The sequence below is a fragment of the Canis lupus genome, chromosome 3 (assembly GCF_011100685.1).
Source record: "Canis lupus familiaris isolate Mischka breed German Shepherd chromosome 3, alternate assembly UU_Cfam_GSD_1.0, whole genome shotgun sequence".
NCBI classification, from domain to species: domain Eukaryota; kingdom Metazoa; phylum Chordata; class Mammalia; order Carnivora; family Canidae; genus Canis; species Canis lupus.
Window position 1 is genome coordinate 65,354,231 of NC_049224.1, and position 26,034 is coordinate 65,380,264.

The 26,034-nt window shown below is 41.1% G+C and overlaps 1 protein-coding gene across 5 annotated transcripts in view; it reads right to left on the reverse strand.

The window, feature by feature from the left end:
• Positions 1 to 26,034, reverse strand: part of CC2D2A (coiled-coil and C2 domain containing 2A) — a 136,520-nt gene that overhangs the window by 91,780 nt on the left and 18,706 nt on the right. For all 5 annotated transcript variants that reach the window (XM_038533339.1, XM_038533337.1, XM_038533335.1 and 2 more), the window contains 5 exons: positions 15,773 to 15,861; positions 15,341 to 15,442; positions 6,311 to 6,412; positions 5,406 to 5,579; positions 485 to 656 (listed from right to left, as the gene is read on the reverse strand). In XM_038533339.1, the coding sequence (XP_038389267.1) occupies positions 485 to 656; positions 5,406 to 5,579; positions 6,311 to 6,412; positions 15,341 to 15,442; positions 15,773 to 15,861 (639 nt within the window). The remainder of the gene's footprint in view (positions 1 to 484; positions 657 to 5,405; positions 5,580 to 6,310; positions 6,413 to 15,340; positions 15,443 to 15,772; positions 15,862 to 26,034) is intronic.

Here is a 26,034-nt window from a genome sequence, read left to right on the forward strand (position 1 = left end):
TGTGGGACTGAGTCCTTAATTTGTGGGGTCTGTGCAAACTCCAGGTAGGTTGTGTCAGAACTGAATTGTAGGATACCAGGCTGGTCCTGGAAAATTGGTTGGTGTAGGGAAAAAAACCCCAAACATCTGGTCACAGCAGCGTTGTAGTAGGGTTGAATGTAAGTAGAGGATGAAAGAGAGATTTTCCTTCTCATAGCCTGAATCTCAGAGTCTCTCCTGCTCTCTGCCCCGAGAGCTGGTCACTGATTTGATGAGGGGACACCCCATCTCATCCTTGTTTCTTGTGCTATTCTATCGGTGAGTGTTTGCTCAAAGGCATTTTCTCATGTTCTTTTTTTTTTTAATCTGAAGAAATTTCTTGATTACTAACTCAGATTAGAAATTGGGATCTGCTATGGAAATTGGACTTCCTCAGACAGTAGCCGCAGTTCACGTGAAGGAAAAGTTGCCCATACTGAGCAGGAAGGCAAGAAAGAGCAAGTACCTGTCAGTCTACTGGGTACGAACAGGAGTTCTTTTTCCCTCTGCAGCCTAACGTGAACGCTTTCGTAATCTGCAGGTCTGACTGCCACAAAATCCTCCGCTGCGTGGTCCAAGCCCAGTAGAAAATCCTCGGCATCCTTAGCACTAAGCAGCTCTTCCTCATCCTGCATTACCTTAAACAGTAAGAAAACATCATGCTATGATTACTAGTTTACTTAGAAAAATAATGACATTAAACTCATTAAACAAGGTATCTTATAAGATAGTGTTCTATTTATTTATTTATTTACTTATTTCTGAGAGACACACAGAGAGGCAGAGGCAGAAGCAGGCTTTCTGCAGAGAGTCTGATGTGGAACGCAATCCTGGGACCCTGGGATCACAACCTGAGCCAAAGGCAGATGCTCAACCACTGAGCCATCCAGGCAATCCCCTTTTTATATTTTTCTAAATAAAGCATAAGACTCGATGGCCTTTCTGTTTTGCAAGTGGGTTTTCTTTGTTTTTTACTTTTCCATATACTCGGAAAATGTCAAAATCAGAATGGGCTGAGGTCTGAAGAGTTGTGCTGGGTAAAGCAACTGGAAATCTCAGCAACTCTGGCCTCCTTTGAGGGTGTGCATTTTTCCACATTTACTTAAAGTACTTGGGCTCAGAAGTTATGCAGTACGCTAACCTTCCCCTGGCATGGACCCCAGGGCAGGACACTGTGAGTACTGTCCACACGATGCTCAGGCTGCCTGGGTTTGCATCCCAGCTCCAACCCACACCACCTGTGTGATTTTGTGAAACTTATCTACCATTCTAATTCTTGTTTCTTTCAACTGTAAGATGGGCATATTAACAGAGCTCACCTCTTAGGGTTTTGTAAGGATAGAATTAATAGACACAGGTAAAAATTCTAAGCACTGGGACTGGAATCACAAATGCTAGCTTGTAGCATGTTAATTTGGAGTATTTTCTGAACTTTTTCTTCTTCTTTCTTCCTCTTCTCCATCTCCTACTTACTTATTTTTCTCCTTCCTTTTTTTCTTCTCCTCCTCATTTTTTTTTTTAAATTAAAGCCTGATGCCCATTTATGAGCAACAGCCTTTAAAATCCCATGGAGATTTGCTCAGATGGTAGCCTCACTACCTGCTTCTTAATATTTCCTCCCAAATAACCAAAACAATGAGAAGGGGAAGTAAATATATACAAGGTAACCAAGCTCCCAGCACAACTTGAGTACACAAAATGCCAAAAACTTTGAAAAAGTAAAAAAAGTGTCCTAATTTCAGTGGGTGATTTTTCTCACTTGTGTCCCTTTTTGCTTTATGATGAGCAGAGATGGGCTGAGAAAAACTGCAGAGAAGACAGAAAAGGAGAGCTACACATGATCTAAAAGCTCTGCCAGAAAGGCTAAATCCACTTTGAGTATAAAAATACTGAAAAAAGGGTCTGAGCAGACAAGAGCATGGAGTATGGGGGAGGGGTTTCACAGGGGGCATGATTTCAAAGGGCGGTTTTAGGAACATGGACCTACCAGGGAAGAAACATGCCCAAGAGAGGAGGCTTTTGGAGAGAAGTGTCACAATTTCAGAAGCCTACAGATCTGTTGATAGCCCTGCCTTCCAAAAGTGGACCCCGGTTCTCCTCCCTTTCTGTATGCGCTGTACTTAGTGATGCAGGATAAGAGTGCAGTTATGTAGCTTCTGACTCTATGTCAGGAAGAGCACTGTGGCTTCCTCCCTGCTTTCTCTTGGAGCACTAGATTTCGGGGAAATCTGTCACGTCATGAGGACACTCAAGCAGCTTCCTGGGGAGGTCTGAACCGAGGTCTCCGGCTAACACCCAGCGCTTGCTGGGCAGAGGAATAAGCCACGTTGGAGGCAAAACCTCCTGACCCAGTCAAGCTTTCAGATGATTGCATTCTTGGCTGCCTTGTCTGCAACCTCACGAGACATCCAGAGTCAGAGCAAGCTGAATATTGATTTGTGAAACAATTACTATTGAATAAGCTTAAGTATTCCCACATTTCCATAAACCTAGGTAAAAAAATTACATTTTGACTTTGTTGCTTGTGCTTAGGTGTCATATCCAAAAACTCATTACCAGGACCCATGTCAAAGGGCTTTTTTTCCTGTGTTTTTTTTTCCCCCTAGGAGTTTCATGGTTTCAAGGTCTTACATTTAAGCCTTTGATCCATTTTGAGTTAATTTTTTTGTAAGTGGTGTAAGGTGGGGGTCTACTTTCATTCTTTTGCATGTGAATATCCAATTATCCCAGCACCATTTATTAAAGAGAGGATCTTTTCTCCATTGGGTATTCTTAACTCCCTTGTCAAATATTAGTTGACCACATGTGCTTGGGTTTAGTTCTGGGCTCTTGATTCTGCTCCATTGGCCTATTTGTGGGTTTTTATGCCATTACCCTGCTGTTTTGATGACCAGCTTTATAGTATAGCTTGAAATCAAAGTTTGATGCCTCCTGCTTTGTTCTTCTTCTCAGGATTACTTTGGCTTTTGGGATCTTTAGTGGTTCCACATAAATTTTAGGAGTGTTTTTTCTACTTTTGTAAAATGTGTCATTGAAAACATTTATAGAGATTGCATGGAATCTACAGATGGCTTTTGACAGTATTGACATTTTAATATTAATTCTTCTGATCCATGAACATGGGATAACTTTATATTTATTTGTGTCTTCTCTGATTTCTTTTATCAGGATCCTACACTTTTCAGAGTACAGGTCTTTCACCACCTCAGGTAAATTTATTCCTAAGTATTTTATTGTTTTTGATACTGTTGTAAATGGGATCAATTTCTTTATTTCTTTTTCAGAAAATGTGTTGTTACTGTAAAGAAACATTACTAGTTTTTGTTTTGTTTTTAAAGATTTTGCTTATTTATTTGAGAGGGAGAGAACATGGATGGGAGGGGAGAAGGAGAAGATGAGGGAGAAGCAGACTCTCTGCTGAGCAGTAAGCCCAATGTGGTGCTTAATTCCAGAACCCCAGGATCATGATCTGAGCTGAAGACAGATGCTTAACAAACTGAGCCACAAAGGCACCCTACACTACTGGTTTTTGTATGTTAATTTTGTATGCTACAACTTTACTGAATTCATTGATTAGATATAATAATTTTTTTGTTGAGTCTTTAGGATTATCTCTATATAAAGTCATAGCATCTGCAAATAGAGATCATTTTTTTCCAATTCAGATATCTTTAATTTCTTTTTCTTGCCTGATTTTTTTTTCTTTAAAGATTTTATTTATTTACTCATGAGAGACACACAGAGAGAGTCAGAGACACAGGCAGAGGGAGAAGCAGACTCCATGCAGGGAGCCCAATGTGGGACTCGATGCTGGGACTTGATCCGGGGACTCCAGGATCATGCCCTGGGTCAAAGGCAGTATCTAAACCACTGAGCCACCAGGGGGTCCCTTGTCTGGTTGCTATAGTTAAGACTTCTAGTATTATGTTGAAATAGGAGTGGTGAGAGTGGACACCATTGTCTTGCTCCTGATCCTAGAGGAAAAGCTTTCAACCTTTAATTATTGAGTATGTTACCTGTGGGTTTGTCATAGATAGCCTTTATTATGTTGAACTATGTTCCTTCTATGCCTAAGAGTTTTTATCAAAAATACATATTGAATTTTGTCAAATTTGTTTTCTGTATCTATTAGAATTTCTTTCCTTTTTAAAAATTAAAAAAAATATTAATTTCTTTTTTTTCAATTTTATTGAGATATAATTGACATATCCACATCTTTTTCTTTTTCTTTTTTTTTTGAAGTAAACTCTTCATTCAATATGGGGTTCAAATTCATGACTTTGTGATCAAGAGTTGCAAGTTTTACCTACTGAGCAAGTCAGGCTCTTTGAATTTCCTTCCTTTTTAATGCTGAATAATTTTCCATTGTATGTATATGCCACATTTTGTTTATCCATTTATCTGCTGATGGATACTTCGGTTGCTTTTACCTTTTGGCTATTGTGAATGCTTCTCTCAGCGTTAAGTATACAAGCATCTGAGTGCCTGCTTTCTATTCTTTTGGGTATATCCCCAGAAATGGAGTTGCTGGAACATAGTAATTTCATGTTTAAATATTTGAGGAATGACCAGACTGTTTTCAGAGCAGCTGCACCATTTTATATTGCCATCAGCAATGCACAAGGGTCTAGTTTCTCAACATTCTTGCCAGCAGTCGTTCTTTTCTTTCTTTCTTTTAGAAAAATAATAGCTATTCTAATTTGTGTAAAATTGTATCTCATTGTGGTTTTGATTTGCAGTTCTCTAATGATTAGTGATGTCAAGCGTATTTCATGTACTTATTGGCCATTTGTGTATCTTCTTTGCTGAGATGTCTATTCAAGTCCTTTCTCCATTTTTTTAATGGTATATTTTATTTTGTCTCATATGTGCCACACACAATTAGAGTCTGAGTCATAGCGCGGGTGTGGAATGGGGCACAAAAAGCTAATCACCTGTGAGGTTGTGGGGAAAGAGAGAGAGAGAGAGAGAGAGGGAGAGAGAGAGAGAGAGAGAGAGAGAGAGAGAGAGAAAGGCTTAATTTGCCTTGGAGGGGCAAACATTTTGCATATGAAATGAATGCTAATCATTGTCTGGAGTCCAGCAAGAAAAATCTGTAAGCTGCCTTGTTCTGCTTTTTTTCTTTTTCCATGAGAGAAAGGGACAGATTTAATCAAGGTCCTTATTACCCAAATTGTGGGGTAAAATCAAAGGCTACTGAAAGTAATGTGAACGTAGTATTCCCATGGCTTTCAACTAAAGCATGGATGAGCTGTTCTGTGTGGTGGTGGCAGGTTTGTCCTCAGCTGCTTTCTTTCTGGCAAAGATGTCATCATCATCATTGTCACCATCATGGTCATTAATGTCATCATCATCCCTCATCTCATTCCCATTGTAATATTAAATACCGTTTTGTGTTCTCCATGCACAGTTGGCTCTTCTTCCTCTCCTTCCTCCTCCTCTTGGTTAGTTTCATCTCTATTTCTGGTTTGTGATTTTTCCTCTGATTCCTCTGGTTCAGGATCATAGTTGAAAGTGAAGAAGTTATAGGCTTCTTCGGCAGAAGGGAAGCCAGGTGGAACCTAAGAAGCAGCGAACAAAAGAATTTCAGATTGTATAAGCTGAGGTGAGTGCCACACAGTTCACTCACAGCAGCTTGATGTTAATGGCATCAGGCACATTCTAGGCATCCTAAGCTTATTACCATTTTTTGAAGGTATGAGATTACTTGTCACAAACTTTAGCAAGCGCAATAGGCAATTGGTGGCTTCCTCTAATAAGTAACTTTAATGAGTTATGTTTTGATAAACCAGCAAACATTCTCAGAGGCACATAAATATATTTTTTCCAGCAGTAAAAGCTTTTGAAAAGATTATTAAAATACCAGAAAGTAATTCATTATTTTATAGACCAATGCTGAGATAGTTTAATTTAATTATGAGCAATCCAGGGGTCTTCTAATAAAAGATAAAAAGGCTTTTTTTGGTTTTGATTCTTCTTGATTGGTACCCCTTTTTTTCCCCATAATGAAAGTTGGTGCAACTTCAGAGCTGAACAGTCTAATTGCTAGCATTTCCTGCCCTTCCATGCAGTTCCTGTCACCCAGTCAGGCAGTATTCTAATCTCTCCTGCTGGATCCTAGCATTTTAAAGGTAGAAATCAGTTCTCATACTTTTTTCTTGTAGGCTTCATGGCAACAAGACTCAGGGTATGTATATAGGCATCTCTCATTGGATATTTTTGAAAAACACAAACAAACTAACAAAAAACATGATTTAAAGCATGCATGATTCAGAAAGACAAGATTTCTCACCGGGGGTTTAGACTTGATTTTTTGTGCAGAATCACGGAACTTTACTCTTGAGTAGCTTTGGGAATCGTCTTCTTGTTTAGTCCTTTGTACCTTTTCACCTGGCTATATGAGTGGAAAAAAGGATAGACTGAACCTTTATTTATTATTTAAGAAATGGATTTATTTATTTATTTATTTATTTATTTATTATTTATTTATATTTATGAGAGAGAGAGAGAGCTCGCACCAGTGAGGGGAGGAGCAGAGGGAGAGGGACAAGCAACACCATACTGAGCGTGGAGCCTGATGTGGGGCTTGATCTCATGACCCTGAGATCATGATCTGAGCCAAAATCAAGAGTTGGATACTCATTGGACTGAGCCATCCAGTTGCTCCAGGATATATATAGAACATTTAAATCAAGAAACTAAAGATATTTCAAAACAAGCATTAACTCTTGAAGGGGAAACCCTGTGACCATTGATGCAGACCACCATTCCTAAGCAATGAAATAACTTACAAATGTCAAATATATTTGAAGATTAAGGTTGCTGAGTATCTTCTCACTCAGCTCTCTCTCAAGACTGAACAAATATAAAATTTTATACTCAAAAGACCCTAAAATGACAAATGCTATTTCTTCTACAGATCTATAGATTATCTAGTTCACAGAGGACCATTTCCAAACAACCTATGAAGAAAAGCATCAGTAGTGCCCGGATGTAAATAAATCTGACATACATGCTCCAGGGCACAAGGCCTGTCCTCATGAGCCCCTGGACCTGCTGTCCCCCTGGAAGCCAAGTTCTATGATACCTCAGTTTGCTAATTCTTTTTTTTTTTTTAAGATTTTATTTATTTATTCATGACAGACACACACACACACACACACACACACACAGAGGGAGAAGGTAGAGATAGAAGCAGGCTCCATGCAGGGAGCCTGATGTGGGATTCGATCCCGAGTCTCCAGGATCACGCCCTGGGCCTACGGCAGGTGCTAAACCACTGAGCCACCCAGGGATCCCTGCTAATTCTTAATATGGGGATTCCCTTTATCCTGTGATGGCCAATCCACGAAGGGTTGTTCCCACTTTATCCTCATCTTTGCTTCTTCTTCTTCTTCTTTTTTTTAAAGATCTTATATTTATTCATGAGAGACACAGAGAGAGAGGCAGAGACATAGGCAGAGGGAGAAGCAGGCTTCCTGTGGGGAGCTTGATGCAGGACTTGATCCTAGTACCCTGGGATCACTCCCTGAGTCGAAGGCAGATGCTCAACCACTGAGCCACCCGTGTCCCTCCTCATCTCTGCTTCTAATCCACCCCTTACAGAACCTGGCTACTCCTCCTTTTCTACCCAGCACAATCCAAATACCAAGCCTTCCTTTTGACTGATTCTAAGCCATTCCAATAATATATCTAGATATTCATAATAGGAAAGGACAAACGTATTCTACATATGATGGAAACTTTGTTATTATCATCTGGACTGAGACTTGTGTCACAGCATGGAATAATTTTCATCAGGGCAAATGGAATGTTTCATCAGGGCACTGGGTTCCTTTCACATATCCTTCTCAAGTCCTACCTGTTTTTCCAGATCATGTAAAGCTACTTCTTTTCTCAGACTCCTCCATCCTAAAATGAAATCTCTTTTCTAGAATCTTATTGTCTGAGGTATATTAGGTGTTGTTCTGTAGAGCTTGGTAATCAAATCACAGGCTCTGAAGGCTGACCACCTGGCTTTGTTTTTTTTTTTTTTTGAAGATTTTATTTATTTATTCATGAGAGACATGCACAGAGAGAGAGAGGCAGAGACACAAGCAGAGAGAGAAGCAGGCTCCATGCAGGGAGCCCGATATGGGACTTGATGCCGGGACTCCAGGATCACGCCCTGGGCTGAAGGCAGGGGCTAAACCGCTGAGTCACCCAGGGATCCCCTGACCACCTGGCTTTGAATCCCAGATTCATCACATACAGCTGAGATCACTTTTTTTTTTTTTAAGATTTTATTTATTCATGAGAGACACACAGAGAGGCAGAGATATAGGCAGAGGGAGGAGAAGCAGACTCCATGCAGGAGGCCGATGTAGGACTCAATCCCAGAACCTGGGGATCATGTCCTGAACTGAAGGTAGACACTCAACTGCTGAGCCACCCAGGAGTCCCATTGACCACTTGTTTTGAGGATCAAGTAAGGCAATGAACCTAAAATATGCCCATTTTTACCGCTCAATCATGATGGGTCACATTCTTATCACATTCTTAATTTTCCTCTTACATGTCTTTTATCTCTCAGCTTTGTATGTAAACTATATTTTATTTAGTCTGCCAGAAACTAAAGCCTGAAGCAAGGATTTTTCATGCCTTATTTGTGTGGCTTGAAAGGAGTTGGGAACTGGGGAGAAAGAAACCGAAGGGGAAGACAGTTCTGATGAATGTTACCAAGCTGGCTAATAATAGTCTGATAATTAGGACTTGATCCTGCGGTAGCCCCAGGAGAATGCTTCTCAGAATTGCCTGCCTAGGACCCAGAAGAGGGGTGTTTGTCTCATGCCTTCTGTTCACAGCAAGAATTGCCCCAGGCTCCTGGCTTTGCTGGTTTTGTGTAAATCTCATAATGGCTAACTGTGTTTCCAAAGGCCAGTGATGAGAGCTTGAGATACTTGGAACAACTAAAACAAGGTGCTATGAAATTTCATCTATATGCAGCTGATGGCCAGCATGGCCAGAAGAAAAACCAGGGTATCAGTTGGGTGTAATTTGTCATAATATCAAGAGAATATATGCTGTTCCCATTTATGTAAAATTCAATGCTTTTCCTTTGTTCCCTCATTTCATAGTATTTTTTTTTTTTTTAAATTAAGAGAGAGGGCACAAGTGAGAATGGCAAAGGGAGAGGGAAAGAGAATCTTAAGTAGACTCTGTGCTGAGCATGGAGCCTGATACAGGGCTTGATCTTATGACCCTGAGATCACGATCTGAGCTAAACCAAGAGTCAGAGGCTTAATCAACTGTGCCACCCAGGTGCCCCATTGCAGTATTAAGTAAGGTTAAATAGTTATGTACCAACTCATACAGAATTTGAAGCTGTGCTAAATAATGAATTCCACACGGCAATGAAAAGTAAGGAGTTGTTTGCCTTGGTAAATTCCAGAATTTCAAATGTTTTGATGAGGAAAGAAGAATAATGTTACTTAGTATAAGAATAAATTATCTTAAAATATTAGAGTAGAATAAAGATCAGATTCCAGTGCTTGCTCGGAAGCTTTCCCAAAGCTCTGCCAAGTCTGATCCTCTTATGAAATGGCTAAACGTTTCTCACATGTTGTTGAAGATGCCATCTTGCCCCTGTCTGCCTCAGAATCTCCCACCTCCTACAGCCCATGGGACAGACTGGTGGGTTTGAAAATATGGAAAAAAAGCCAAGAGGGCAACCAATGAGAGAGGAAGGAAGTTTGGCTTTGCACAGGCAAGCCTTTGTTTTCACCTTATCTTTGTGAGGATGGTAACAATCAAACACAAGATCCAACAGAAAGTCTAACACTGGTAATTTAGGAAAGAAAATCAGTATAGGTTACATTTTGGGTGGTCAAATACGTGTATATGGATGGTTTATTGTTTTATTCATTTTGTTTCTTCCTGTGACTTTTTATACCTGCCTGACTCAAAGGATATTACATTCACACAATATAATTTCATTGACATGTTTCATTGCAGTAGTGATGGCTTTATTACAATATTTATGAACCTGATATAAAAGTTCATTATTTAATTTTTATCTAAATCCAAAAATAAATTTAAATGCAATTATATTATGATTATATTATATTAGTACATTTAAGGCCATTAAATGTACTTAAAATGACTGAGTGGGTGGAATTAAATTTTAAAGAACTATTATCTATAACACATTTGTACAATCTTAAAGTAATAGGTACATTTTTTTAAAGATTTTATTTATTTATTTGACAGAGGGAGAGAGAGAGCAGAAGCAGGAGGAGCAGCAGGCACAGGGAGAGGGAGAAGCAGGCTCCCCATGGAGCAGGAAGCCCCATGCGAGATCCCAGGACCTCGGGATCATGACCTGAGCCGAGGGAAGACACTTACTTAACCGACTGAACCACCCGGGTGCCCCAGTAACAGGTACATTCAATTCAATTCAGCAAACACTGAGTGCCTGTCACCATATGTCCATGTGTCTAGCTAGGCATTCTTTCTTATCCTTGGATTTATTTTATTTATTGTAAGAATGCTTGATACTCCTCTTCTAACTTGAGTAAACATTCTCGAGTCTCACTATAGCATAAATACAAAATATAGTAGTTCTGGCCTGAATCTTCTCTTCTAAACTATTATTCAATATTTTTAATTCTGGGGTGCCTGGGTGGCTCAGTCAGTTGGGTGTCTGCCTTTGGCTTGGGTCATGATTCCAAGGTCCTGGGATTGAGCCCCACGTCAGTCTCCCTGTTTGGTCGGGAGCCTGCTTCTCTCTCTTCTACTCCCCTTGCTTGTTTGTGTACTGCCTCTCTCTTTCAAATAAATAAATAAAAAGTCTTAAAAAAAATGAATGTCTTAAAAATATTTTTAATTCCCTAAAAGGCAATCTAATTTGGAGTGTCTTGCAGACACCTCAAATTTTTATATATTCTTGATACTAGTCAAGATATTAATCAAGATATATGATTTATAAATAATTTTTCCCATTCTGTGTGTTGTCTTTTCCCTTTCTTAATGGTTTCCTTCAAAGCACAAAAGTTTTTAATTTTGATGAAGTTCAGTGTATCTATTTATTCTTTTGCTGATTGTGCTTTTGAAATCGTAGCTAAGAAACCGTTGCCTGAGTTGAGACACCTCAAATTTTATATAACCTAATCTCATGACTGCAGTTAAGTGCCCTTTTTTGTGGGTTCCCAATGGTTCCCAGCACAGATTTCGAACACCTTGTACTGCCATTACCTGTTAATAGTTCATTGTGTGCTGAGAGCCCATTTGACCCGGGCCAGGAAGGAGTCTGCTGCAGATGCTAGCTGGGCAAAATGTAGAATGTGTCAAAGGATCAGGTCTTAGAGAACTTGGGACAGTGAATCAGGCCCACAAGCAGAGGAATAATTCCGGTCTTATTTAGTGGAGGTCAAATATTCAAGCGTTCTGTTATTTTCACTCTGATGTTTTCATGTTTTTAGAGATTTGTGTTTTGCTTTGTTTCCATCATGGGGGGTGTCTGCTGAGTATAAAATGAAAAGAAATGCAAACGAGAATAATCAGAGGTTGGTGTTGGTGAAGTTAGATTACTGATGAAGGTATTCCCAACTGATTTCTCCTTTTTCCTCTTACTCTACAGCTTCTAACAATAGCTAACACTTACACAGAGAGAGCTTACCGTGTGCCAGGCATGTTGAAAATGCTGTAACATTTATGAATCTATTTAATCCTTAAACAATATTTAGAATTAGGTTCTAGCAGTATCACTTTTTACAGTGGTGAGAAGTGGGGTCCAGGGAGGAGATAAATTAACATGATCAAAGTCACACAGCTGGTGAGTGAGGTTGCCAACATTTAATGCTGGGTAGCTGGGGTCCAGCATCTGGGCTTTTCTTGTTCTACATTCTTTGCTCAATAAGATATAAATGGACAACTTTTTCGATATTCCTTCTAGGTTGAGGCATATACATCAAGAAATATGCCTTGTGGGTAGCCTGGGTGGCTCAGCGGTTTAGTGCCGGCTTCGGCCCAGGACATGATCCTGGAGACCTGGGATCGAGTCCTGTGTTGGGCTTTCTGCATGGAGCCTGCTTCTCCCTCTGCCTGTGTCTCTGCCTCTCTCTCCCTCTCTCTCACTGTGTGTCTCTCATGACTAAATAAATAAAAATGTTTTTTAAAAAAAGAAATATGCTTTGTGAGATGTGCTGTTAAACACTTGAGATCAGGTCTAAAAAAAGGCAGCTGAGTCAATTGTTAATGTAACTTGGCTATTTTGAACCCTTGTCCATGGTATCATTGGAACCCAACACTGGAAGGAGAAAGAAACTGTGGAACCAGTCTGTCTGTCACAACTTCATAGGAAAAGGAGCTATTCATTCCTTCCATGTTAGCCTGTGCTGTCAGGGAGGGCCACCATACATGGAGGTCATTAAGACATGAGCTCCATCCCCTGCCCACTCAGTTTTACTCTTCCCCTTCATAAGTTATATAGTCTCTGCAGGCCAAATCAGACTTTAAAAGGCATTATCATGATTAACCTGAATCTAAAGAAATATGAAATACAATGAAATTGAATATTGAAGTTGTTTCATTTTCCAGGCCAAAATTTGCAAGCCTGATGCCTTTTGATCTTCCCTGCAATTGGCTAAGGTAAACACGAATATCTATCTCATTCAGTGTGCCTTAGAAGTGATTTTTCTTTAACAGGACTTTGTGTGTGTGTGTGTGTGTGTGTGTGTGTGTGTGTATGTGTGTGTAGAACTAAAATCATCCAGTATTGTTATGGTGCTAGGGCAAAAGCAATTTTGCATATCCCTTCCACATTGTTCACTAAAATTTACTTTGACAAGCTTTTGGGATAATCAAGGAGAAAAAACCAAAGTGAGGTGTTTTTAAAAAGCCAATAGAATGGAAGGTGAGTTACAGCCCAGGTCTGAGAGCCCCTGGATTAGCCAAGTGAAGACTGAGAGCTTTAGCCTTGTCCCACTCCTGGAAGTGACCTTGATGCTACATTTTGTCTGAAGTTACAACATCTTATCTCTCCTCTGTTCTAGTTCTCCTTTCCTATCATTTCCATGTTCCTTATTGTTCTTCATTTTATTTCTTAAAATATTTTAAGATATAACTTTTCTATGGTAAATGAAACTTAAATTAACCCCAAAACTTATATGAAGTAACCACTAACTAATTCCCTTTCATTTAAGAAAATTTAATATTGTAGCCCGTCACTACCTCTACATTACATATGCTGATTTATAACGGTATACCTCTGGGCTTCCTTCCATGTTCTGGTTTGATAGCCCATGGCTTGCAAATTGTCTTTTTGGTGTAAGCACAATAAACTTTTACTAATAATACTTCAGGGGAAAAAGCTTTTCTGAAAAAAAAAAAAAAAAAAAGGGCGAGGCAAGGCAGTTGATGTTTGCCTCATGTTGTTTTGCAAATGGGCCATGTATGCAAGTAGAAGGCAAGGAGAGTCCGAAGAGAAGTAAACCATTCTAAGATTGCTAGATGGCAGTTTTCATAAGCAAGGGAACTTATGAGGCATGTCTTGGGTGGCTGCAAGATGAGTAAATCCCCGCACCTGCCTGTCAAATCTCAGAAGTTTATACAGAGGTCCTGACTAGGTTCAGCCAAGTACACCAGGCAGATGGTCAACACCACATTTCTATCTCAAGGCTGTATCCCTAGGGCAGCTTCTGGGAGTGGGAAAGGCAAGTGGTATACACATTTCCAGGACAGGGGAGGGGGTAGGGGCCTCCAATTACGTGGGTCCAGCTCGCAGGTCAACCAGCGGTCACGTCTTTTTGATGACCTCTTCCAACACCTCAAATCCATAGAATGGCTCTTAGGGGATATGGAATATAACAGATATAAGTCAAAGTCCTGCTCACAAAAAGCAATAAGTACTCTATAAGCCAAGGGAATATATTTTTACTTTTACAACTTGAAGCTTTATTAGGAATCTCGTATTCATGGCTCATAGACAAGTGAGAGCTGCCATGATTTTGTGAAATGATTATCAATCAGAAAGTATAGACAGGCTCAGATAGAAGAGACCAAACCATCCTATCACTTGGCGCATCTGACCGGATGCCGGGATTCATACTCTGAACAACACAACTGAAGTGTTTGTGTCAGGCTGATGGGATTTTAGGTAGTTTTTCTTTATTTTCCAATATTTTAAAATTTTGGCTCTTACAACGAAGAAAATAAATGGAATCAAAGAAAAATAAATGTCTCCTCAGCAGAATGGAGCAACAAACTGTCATAATGCTATTTCATCAGACCCATGGAGTGTTCCTATTAAAGAACCATGGGCCATGACACACGTAACTTTCCTTGTAATCATGCAATCTTTGGCTTGTTTGGGATGAATATAGGCAAAATTTTATAACATCCCATCACAGAAAAAGAGAAGGCACCCTCTAAGCAATCAGTGGTCTTTCCACAGAAACTCCTTCACATCTGTACTTCTCTGTCTCAAGAGTGAAAACCAACCCAAACCATCACCATCAACAATAAATAAGTGGATTAGACTTGCAAACACTTCACTGATGTTCTTTTCTTCCTTCTTCTACCCTCTTATAGGCTTGTTCTTCATCTATACCCCTAACAAGACTTTCTGTCTTTCACTTCCTGTCCTCCTTGTGGGCCTCAATGGTCAACTTTTCTCTAAGTGTCAAGACCTCACTCATGCAGTCTTCTTTCTGTCAGGAAACAAAGTCTGCTCAACACTTCAAAACTCACTGCAGTAAAAATGCTTCCTAAACCCATTCCTCTGGGCCTGGTCCCTTCCTTTGTATGTGTTTCTAGAGGCACATTGAGACGCCCCACCAGCACCTCAGATTTAAACAAAAATCACTCTAATACATTCCAACCACCTCCCCATCCACCGAGGCCCTTTGTGTGACATTCAAGGCCCCACCATCCCACTCTGCTTTCCTCTCTCCGCTTCCCAGCAAGATCCATAGGTCCAGCAACACTGACCCATGAGACAAACTGGGAATGAGAAAAAGCTGGAATCAGACCCCAACTCCTCTGCATGCATGCCCTGTGATCTGAGGATGGCCCTGTGGCTGCTCTGAACTTCAGTTTGTTTATCTGTCAAATGTGAACGAAAACAATAGAACCAACCCCATCGAGGTACTGGGATAATGACATATGAGAACATGGGAGGAACGCCTGGCAAACACCTGGCACTGAGCAGGACTCTATAAACAGTAGCTACAATGATTATTGATAAGCATTGAATGCCTCCTCTGTTCACAGCTCTGGTCTGCTGGAAATGTTAAATTCTGCTTCATGGTCTTTGATTGCAAAGTAGAGAAGGCCTGTTTCTTACCTCTGTGCCAAATTCAGTCTCCAATTCTTTCTTGCTGGGACTTTGTAAGCGCCTGGGCCGAGTGGTGGGGATTTCCTGCAGCAACGTGCTTTCTGCTTTGGACTGCAAAGTCAGAGAATTACTGCTGGGTAGCGTCAGTGATGCCACAAAAAGCTCATTCACCATCTTGGTAGAAAATAATCAATAAAAACTATATGCTGCACTTCTTCTAGAGAAGAGCAAGTGAAATGGTTAAGAAAAACGACACTGAATACTTCTCGAGCATAATTTTCCACCTGTGTCAATGTTAAATACTATATTAATATTTAAAACAAGAAAGACAAATTTAATGGCATTTGAATCCATGCAGTTTTGAGCAAACAGAGCATTCTAGACGAGATCTGAAGAGCTGCAATCAGTACTGAGCAAAATATTCATGTGGTTTTTCCTCACCCTTGCAGCTTGTAATTTCTCCCTCATGCGTTCCCTCATGGAAAATTCTGCAAAGCCTGTCCTGGAAGCTGAAGGAATTGGAGGTAAGCCTAAGAAAACACAGGAAAGTTACTTTAAAACAACATTTTTTTTTCCAAAGGGAAGATTAGATTAAAAAATAACATGAGAATGTAATTTTGTTTTGCAAATTTAGAACTTTACATAAGCAAACATGAGATAATGCTGACAACCATCCATTTGACGTAATAAGTGCATGTCTTGGCTTTTTTGCAATTGACGGGGGGAACCTGGGTCCTGCCAGGAGTGCCACATTGACTTAACCAAGAATGAAACGAATGACATTCGACTATTCAAGGCACAGACACTCCAATTCAAGTACCATTGGGAAGAGACTTTCAAATTTGTTGAATGGAGAAACAGGCTTGTAGGTGAAGGGGTGGCTAATGAGTTCAGGGTTCAGCTTTCAACAGCGATGATCACTTCAATCAGAGAAACCTTCCTATAGGCTCAAGCCATTGCCATAGGCTAAATAAATCATAGACACAGCATGTATTTTTGAACATATTATTAAATATGTATGTAAATCTCATGAACTGTTGTGAAGCTAGTAGGTGCTGGGCACTAGGATATACGCTTTGAATGTATCCCTGCAGGGAGGACACAGTTGTTACTATCACCAGGGATCTTGAAGACCAAGACTCTGAGGTCCCTGGAGTAAGTGACTGGCTCTCCGATTGCATACCTGGGATGTGTAATATTCGAGACTGTTCCTGTTTCTCTTATTCCTAATGCTCTAAACCAAAGTGTCAGGGAACAGAATGTTACTATGCTTGGAGCAGAAGGGCTGAAATGGTGTGGAGTAGGATGTAAACTGGCAGGAGGAGTTTGGGATCGAATTATGGGGAGCCTCTGATGTTACACTGAGGAGCCTGGAACATATTCTCCAAGCAGTGGGGGAGTCCTGAGATTGCAGGTAAGAGGTGGGTGGGTGGAGAGAAGAAGGCACCAGAGACCCCAGCTCGGATGTCCCAGTGAGTCAGTGGGAGCAACCACACAGAGGCCACAAGGAGGGAAGGATAACAGGACCCAGTGACCAAGGGGAGGTCATGCGGTTCTCACAGCAGCACATCTTCCCGGCACTTGTTAGGTGTGCAGGTCCTCAGGCCAGGCCCAGACCTACTGACCCAGAGGCTGGAGGTGCAGCTTAGCAATCTGTGTGTGTGTATGGGAGGACCCCTGCTTTGAGAAAGAAGGAGGAAGTGCTGATGGCTGAGCTTTGACTTATTGACACTCATGGGCCTTATTTGGCAACAAGATGCCTCTGAGGTGCTGGCAAGATGTGAAAACGTGTGCTTGTCCAGCACCAGGGGCTCAGGGGCTCTGGGCGAGGCCCAGACCTAGGGGTAAAGACTAAGGAAGCATGTCTGCCTTGGCGGCTGCTGGCATCTCAAGAAAGCCTTTTCCTAGGCAGAGCATGCAGGAAGAAGTGTTTCTGACACCTGTGGCCATCAGCACTGTACATGGGAGAAAGGCTGGCAAGTGCAAGAAAAGGCAAGAGAAGGTATTCTATTGGACGAAGGAACAGCAGTGGGAAGAAGGAGAAGGAGAGATGGCCAGCAAAGGCCTCTGCTAGCAACAGGTTTGCAGCTCCCTCAGTGCCAGCTTCGTGCAGAAGAGAGGAGGGTCATGGGTTTCAAAGCTTATTTCTGCACCCTGGCACTCAGTTTCTTCGGTTGTGTGATAGAAAGACAGAAAATTCTACTTCCATCAGGCTCCAAACATGGCACTCATTCAGTGCCTGTAAGGAGGCAGGAAATAGTTTCAGTAAAGATTGTGGTCTTGCATGTGTGGGTTGAGGTTCAAGTTCTTTTTTTTTTTTTTTTTTAGGTTCAAGTTCTTAAGAGAATCTCTGTCAGTGCAATGAAATGGCCTTTGACCATCTTTTTAAACTCGTTTTAAAAAAATGATCAAGCCATTCCTTTCCATTTTCAAGATCATGTAAACATGGTAAATCATACCCGTTATTATGTATACTTAGAGTCCCAAGACTTTTCCTGTATGGCATTGGCCACATTTTGAACTTACATATTTGTGTGATTATTTGGTTAATACCTGTTCCCTTCCCCAGATTCCGTGGTCCCCAGCCACACAGGGCAGGTACAGGGCAAGTGTCAGTAAGCGTGTGTGATTCCCTGATGAGATAATGAAAGGGCTTCTGGACTGGGGCTTGTCAATCCCGTTCTCCTGCTGGCCACCCACCTTGCTCCTGCCCCCAAAAGAAGGATGTTTATAGTCAACAATAAGTGTCTTTAAACACAAAAATGCACCTTGTTTATTTACTTCCCCTACTAAAAAAAAAGAAAGCCAGTTTTTCAAGTTTACTTAAAATAGCTACCATCTAAATGTAGCTCACTAGAATAATTTTATATGTTAGTTTTTAAAAGAGAGACAAGATATTCTATTAAACATTCTCTCTTCTGAATGGAGAAAATGAAGTGACTTCTCTAGGATTAGTTTTAAAAACTGTGAAAGATTTTGAAATGGTAAAAAGTAGTTCTTGCTTGATATTTTAGAGTCCATGCTGGTGAAAGACATTTCAAGGGTATACAGATTTCTGAATCAGATTTGCACAAGCTTGGTGGGGGGTCACTTCCCCAGCTAGAATGTGACCCACTGGAGGGCAAAGACCTTGTTGGTGACCTTCGTACCTGGCACTTAGTAGCACTTAATCAGAGAAAGGAAAACATACAAGAGGGAATGGAGGGAGAACATGCAAACAAAATAAAATGTAATTTTCATTTGGGTAAAACCAGATGATGATGACAACAGTTTTTTCAAGATAACATGATGAACCATGTATACTAACTCCCTTTAACAGAATAACTGATAGAGATGAAGTGCTTTCCTTTTTATCTAGTAGAATACAGTGGTGTTTCCTTAAACGACTTGAACTAAAATAACCCTCCTGAGACATTTTTCCCCCTAATTCATTGTCAGTGACTCCACTACCTTGCTAATCTGCTCTGCGATCCCAAACTGCCGTCTATTTTTCCTGCCCTGGGGATCAGAACAGACTTGCCAAACCGGAGGAAGAGTGTGACCTCACATTTACATTTACAGAGGCTCTTTGACACAGCTGAGCGAACCTGGCATGAGTAAAGTTTCTGCGGAATCAAATGCAAAGAGTGTGATGAAAATAATTATAAAAATTATGAAAGACTTGATTTGGAGACATGCAAGAACTTGCAGATAATGCGAGTGTTGCAAGACATTCCGTTAAACATCAATTGGTATGAAATACGGATTTCCTTGGCAAGATGGCCTTTTTCAGGCAGTAGGATGATGTCCTCACCATGCTGCTCTGGCTTCTCAGGAAACCCATCCATCCCGAGGCTTCATCAGCCTCATGTTTGCATGCTTCCAGATCTTCTCTGCTCTGTCTCTTTTACCCTATCACTCATGTTCACTGTACCCCACCTCTCTCTCCTTACAGGCTTCACGAAACGGTGGACACTTTCCATTTTTCTCTTAACCACTTCTATTAAACCTGAACCCTCAGGAAACACAACCACCTCCTCGGAAGATAGGCACTGCATTTTGAAGTAATGCTATAATCTTCTCATCTGTCCCCAAGTCGATGGGATTTTGTTTTTTTTTGTTTTTTTTGTTTTTTTTTTTTTGGGATTTTGTTTTTATGGAGAAGTTTCTACAGTTCTTCCTCCACAGTCCGGAGGTCCTCCCCACGTCCCCTTACTGGTGTCAAGAGATCCCCATCTTTCTTGCAAGGTGTTGTTCTGTGACTCTCACTGCTGAGACCTGAGCTCTCTGTCTATCATGGGGTATACCAGGACTTGGCAAGGACTTGACATAAAATCAGAAATAGAGTATTTTGTTTTGGATTTGAATTGGTATTATCTGGATTCACACGGATTGTAGAACAGGTGAGCATGATGATGATTGGGTAGTGACCTTGTCTTCTACCCGCCCGGTCTAATTAAAGAATATACTTCTAGGGCAGCCCTGGTGGCTCAGCAGTTTAGCGCCGCCTTCAGCCCAGGGCTTGATCCTGGAGACCGGGGATCGAGTCCCGCGTCAGGCTCCCTACATGGAGCCTGCTTCTCCCTCTGCCTATGTCTCTCTCTCTCTCTCTCTAATGAATAAATAAATAAATAAAATCTTAAAAAAAAAAAAAGAATATACTTCTAGATGTTTTTATTTTATTTATTTTACTTGTTATGATGAATAAATATTTACCAAATCCTGTGGCACCTTTATGTTTTTATCAATTGGGCACTATTGATAATTGTCAAGATCTTTTTTTTTTTTGTATATTTTTTTATTGGAGTTCGATTTGTCAACATATAGCATAACACCCAGTGCTCATCCCATTCAGTGCCCCCCTCTGTGCCCGTCACCCAGTCACCCCATCCCCCCGCCCACCTCCCCTTCCACTACCCCTTGTTCATTTCCCAGAGTTAGGAGTCTCTCATGTTCTATCAATACAATAATATTATTGTAATCATAGAACAATAAAAATTTAGTTTGTTAATATGGTGAGTAATAAAAGGCTTCGGCATAGAAATAGGTTACTTAAAATTCTTGGAGCAGGAAGTGGAATGAAGGAGTTCAAGATGAAAAAGGAATGGTGTCAAATTTTCAACTGTTCAGGGAGAGCTTGTTTCTGATTTTTGAAGGAGATAACAGCGCTCGTCAAAGCACTGTGCAGTTTAGATTCTTTGGGATAATTTTAAGAGTGATATAACATTTTTATTTTAAAGCATTAATATTTGTTTTATATATTTATATTTTATTAACATCTGTATATTTATGTCATCAATAAAATATTTAATTTTTTTATAACAACTTACAGAGCATAGTTCTTATAGGCACAGTGGTCGAAAGGGTGGAGAGAACACTGCCTGACCTGTTTTTAATGCCTGCCTCTTTCCTCCAAATAGATAGTCTGTCCTTTCCCATTACAAAATTCCTGGATAGAGTGTAAATATGGAGTTGGGGGGTAGGGAGAGCATAGGACAGAAGTCAGCTCAATCTTAGTAGAAATCTGGAGGGGAACAGGGCAAGTACCTGAAAGGCTTGGGAGGAAAAATATGATGAGTTGGACAATCTGTTCGACTGTCCTCAACATTGAACAACTTCATATGGATGTAAGAAAATGGAGGGTGCTGTCAGCCACTGTCAGCCCTCTAGGAACACAGGGTGTCCTTGGCTGTCAGGCAGGAAAACCTGCCACAAGGAAAGGGCTTCGGGTTATAATGGTGGTTGTCACTAGGATGTAAGGAGGTGGGTGATTATTTTCTTGTCTTTCCTTCTCCTGATTTTCTAATTTTTATCAAGCAGAGTAGTATCGCTTGTCAAAATCTTACTACATAAAATGAGAGTCAAAATAAACTTGCAAACAGTAGGCTCTGCCCTGGGTTTTGAGCCTCAGTGCTGCTGATGGATCACATTTGCTGATGGGTCTGGAGGTATTTCCATGGTCATGTTCTCCTCTGTTTCTTTATTTCATGGTCTCATTAATATTACATTTTACATTAACTGAAAACATGGGACCCTTATCTTGGCGCGAGTCTCCTTTTCCCCCAGGGGTGCTTTGAACCCTGGATCTGGATCTGCACACTGCCCCTTCCTGCATCTCTGTGTGTCAGCACACCTCACAAGCTTGGGGATTGTTTAGGGCTAAATGCTTCTGTCTCCCCCAGAATTCATATGTTGAAGCTCTCCACACCATCCATGATGATGGTATCTGGACGAAGCCTATGGGATCCTGAGGGTGGGGCTCCCAGGATGGGATGCAATAGTGCCTCTCCACCTTTGTAAAGATTTTATTTATTTATTCATGAGAGACGCACAGAGAGAGGGCATGCAGAGACATAGGCAGAGGGAGAAGCAGGCTCCTCATAGGGAGCCCGATGTGGACTTGATCCCAGACCTCAGGATCATGCTCTGAGCCGAAGGTAGATGCTCAACCGCTAAGGCACCCAGGCATCTCACATTAGTGTCCTTCGAAGAAAAGAAAGCCCAGAACCATGGCTCTCTGTCTTTCCACCATGTGAGGATACTGTGAGAAGGTAGCCACCTGCTAGCCAGGAAGAGAGCTCTTACCAGGAACTGAATGAATCTGAGCTTTAATCTTGGAATCCCCAGCCTCCAGAACTGTGAGAAATATCTGCTGTCCGAGCCACCGTCTATGGTATTTCATTATTGCATCTGGAGCTCACTCGGACAGGGATCATCAGCTTGTGCAAGACTAGGCCCAGCCAGCCCAGCCTTCTGTCCCTATACTCCAGGTGGTGGGATAGGGTGAGGGGGATTCAGACAGGGCTGAGATTCTACAAGGCGGCTTCATAGATATTTTGCCATGAAAATTCTGCCTTGGATAGAGTGGGGAAAAAAAAGTAAACCTCATTCACAAGGGCCAGGGACTGCAAGAGAGATGCCAGGGTAACCGACCAGTGTCAGAACAATCTTTGTGAATTTCCAAGAGGGGAAATGACACGTAAGGCTTCTGAACTTGGAGTATTCTTGCAGGCCTCAGTGCTGCTGATAGATCAGATTTGCTGATGGGTCTGGAGGGATTTCTGTGGTCATATTCTCCTTCTCTGCTTCTCCTTCTCTGCATCTCTGTCAGGTTACTAGCATTCTCTAAAACCTAATTTTGGACATGCTAGATTAGAGAATCTCTTCTCCAGTTTTCAAACATTCAACCAACAAATATGTATTGAGCACCTATTATGCATACAAGGCACCAAGGATAGAACAGTGAAAAAAAATGAACAAATCCTCATCTTTGTGGAGTGTGTTTTCTGGCACGGAATAGAGAGAGCACAAACAGGCAGTATATTTAATACGTCTGACGGTAATAGGTGATATGAAAACAAATAAAACAGGATCCGGGATAAGGAGTGCCAGGAGGCGGGGTGTACTGCAGTTTTAAGTAGAGTTGGCCAAGCAAAGGCTTCAAGCTGACTTTGGAACAAGTGAAGGAAATGAGAGATCGAGCCACATGGATGGCTTGGGGATGTGCATTTTATAGTAATACCTGGTGCAAAGACCTCTTAGAGCCATACCTAATGCAGGCTCAGAGCAGAAAGGGGAAACATAAAGGGCAGGAGATGGAATACCAGGGTATCAGGTCATAGAGATAAGGGGGAGACAAACAGTGTAAGTCATCCTACAAAATGTGGCTTAAGCTCTGAGTCAGGTGAGAACCACTAGAGGACTGGAAGAGAGGAGTGACATGACCTTATTTTCCTAAAACCATTCTGGCTGCTAGGGTGAGAACAGAAACCAGGGCATCAGCTGGGATGCTGTATGACACTCCAGATGGGAGGCGAAGGTGGCTTGGATTGGGATAAGAGTGGGTGTACGTAGTGAGAAATAGGTGTATTTGAGGTCTATTCTGAAGATAGAGCAAACAGGACTTATAGGAACTTATGAATGGGGACAGATAAAGACAGGAGTTAGGGATGACCCAAACAACAGAAGAAATGAAACGTGTGTTTAGTGAGATGAAAAGATCGTAGGACAAACAGGTTGGGAGGAGGAGATTAGGAGTTCAGCTTCAGTAGAGTGAAATTTGAGTTGTCTCAGGATAGAACACAGACCTAACTAAATGTAAAAGCGAACAGCATAAAACTTATAGAAGAAAATACAGGAGAAAAATTTCATGAACTTGGGTTAGGCAAAGACTTTTTCAATATAATCCTCAAAGCACAATCCATAATAGAAAAAAAGTGATACACTTGACTTCATCAAGAATGAAAGGTTTTTGTACTTCAAAAGATATGATTAAGAAAATGAGAAGATAAGACATTTACTCAGAAAAAAGATCTATGAATTATTGATCTGATTAAGTACTTGTATCCAGAATATAGAGAACCCTTACAACTCTGAGGATGAAGAACCCAGCTAATAATGAGCGAACATTTAAGCAGATATTTTACTAAGATGATACACAAATGGCTAATAAGTGTATGAAATAAACACTCACTATCATTAATCATTAGGGAAATACAAATTGAAAGCACACCAAGATACCATTACACACCTTATAAAGACCATAATTAAATACTGGTAATACCCAGTGTAGACAGTTCTCACATACGGTCGGTGGGAGAGTAAACTGACATAGTGGTTTTGTAAAACAGATCGGTAGTTTCTTAACGAGTTAAATACAAATTTGACCCAGAAATCCTACTACTTCTAAAAAAAAAAAAAAAAGAAAGAAAGAAAGAAAGAAAGAAAGAAAGAAAGAAAGAAAGAAAAGAAAACAGATATCCATGCAAAGACATGCTGCCAATGTGTTTAGCAGCATTATTAATAATAGCCCCAAGCTGGAAATAATCCAAATGTCCATCAACAGGTGAATGAAAAAGTAAAATGTGGTATATCCTTATGATGGAATATAATTCAGCAATAAAAAGGACCAAAATGTGGATAGATGCTACAATATCTATGAATCCCCAAAAAACATAATGCTAAGTGAAAGAAGCCGGACACAAAACACTACATATTTTATGATTATGTTTACAGGAAATGTCTAGAAAAGGCATATTTGTAAGGATATAAAACAAATCAGTGTTTGTCTAAGGCTGGGGTGGGAGTCGGGATTAACCATATATAGGCACAGAGGAACTTTCTGGAGTGATGAAATATTTTAAAACTGGACTGTGGCGATGGTTGTACAAATCTATACATTTAGCAAAAATGTAAGTATACATTAAATTGTATACTCACTTTGGGCAAATTTTATGATACACAAATTATACTGCAATAAGGCTTGTAAAAATATGAGTTACCCCATTAGACACGCAAACATAGATACTAGTAGAAGGCTGCCATTTAGTCTGAAAGAGCTCTGGACTTGGAGGTAACAATTTGGGACTGGCCAGTCTTACATATGATATGTATGTGTTAGAATTTCAAGTCCTGAGATGACCAAGAGAATGAGTATTGATGAAGAACCAGAGGGCCAGGGCCCTGAGCCTGGGCGCTCCGACATCTGGAGGCTGGGGGCATATCAGAACCAGCAAGGAAAGAGGGACAGCCAGCCAGGGAGAGGACAGGAAGAGAGGATTGCTGGAAGCCAAGTGTAAAGGGAGGAGGTGGCGCTGAGCTCCACCAAAAGCTGCTGAAAGTCAGTAAGGCAGAGACTGGCAAGTGACCAGTGAATGGAGCAAACAGGCAATTCACTGGCTGCCTCCACAAGAGCAGCGCCGCTGGGGAGTGGGGATGGGAATTAGACTGGAGTGGGTTCAGGGATGCCTGGGGGGCTCAGTGGTTGAACATCTGCCTTTGGCTCAGGGTGTGATCCCAGGGTCTTGGATTGAGTCCTGCATCAGGATCCCTGCAGGGAGCCTACTTCTCCCTCTGCCTATGTCTCTGCCTCTCTCTGTCTCTCATGAATAAATAAATAAAATCTTAAAAAAAAAAGATTGGAGTAGGTTCAAGACTGGAGATGAACACGGGGGTAGATGACTCAGGAGCAAAGTTGCTTAAAGCAGTCTGCTGGAAAACGCCTTTCCTGATCGCTAATCATAATGATGGGTGTATTTCGTACTTGTGCTCTTTCATGATATAGTCAGTGAGGTGTGGACACAAAAGACAGAGGAGAGGCTCAGGAAACAGATTTCCCAGGGAAAGGCAAGACAGGACAGGGTCAACTGGTAAGGCCTGGCTAGTTTGAATGATTCTGGGAGCTCAAAGCTATAGCGGTGGCTCTAGTGGCCTGGTACCTGGCCCTGGGATGATGCAGGCTGAGAACTATTGCTTCCTGGGGCCGTACCTGCCAGAAAGAGTTGGGCTGGGACTGGTCAGCTTGCATTTCAAAGGCACACTTCACTCTGAGCCCTTTGCCATCTCTAAAGAATTGGCTTGAATCTCTTCAACCCAGAAAGGTTATTTCCCCCGCTAAGATGTCAAATATCATAACATGCAGAAAAAAAATGAGGGAATACAATGTACTCTTTATTCATTCTTGTTTTAAAGTTTTAATTTAGTCCCCTTGGTACTGTGTAAGGTAGCGATGGCCAGGGCTGGTGAACTTTTTGACCTTTCCTTACATTCCCCAGCATGCTCTGACTAGAATGTTCTTTCCCTCATCCAGCTGCCAGACTCCAAGGTAACTTCCAAGACCCAGCTTTTATTGGGCAGGTCTCCTTGTGTTCCATATTGTCCTTTGTGACATTTCTTTCCTGGGTCAGTCTCTCCAGGGCTTGATGATTTTTAAAAAGCATGCCTAA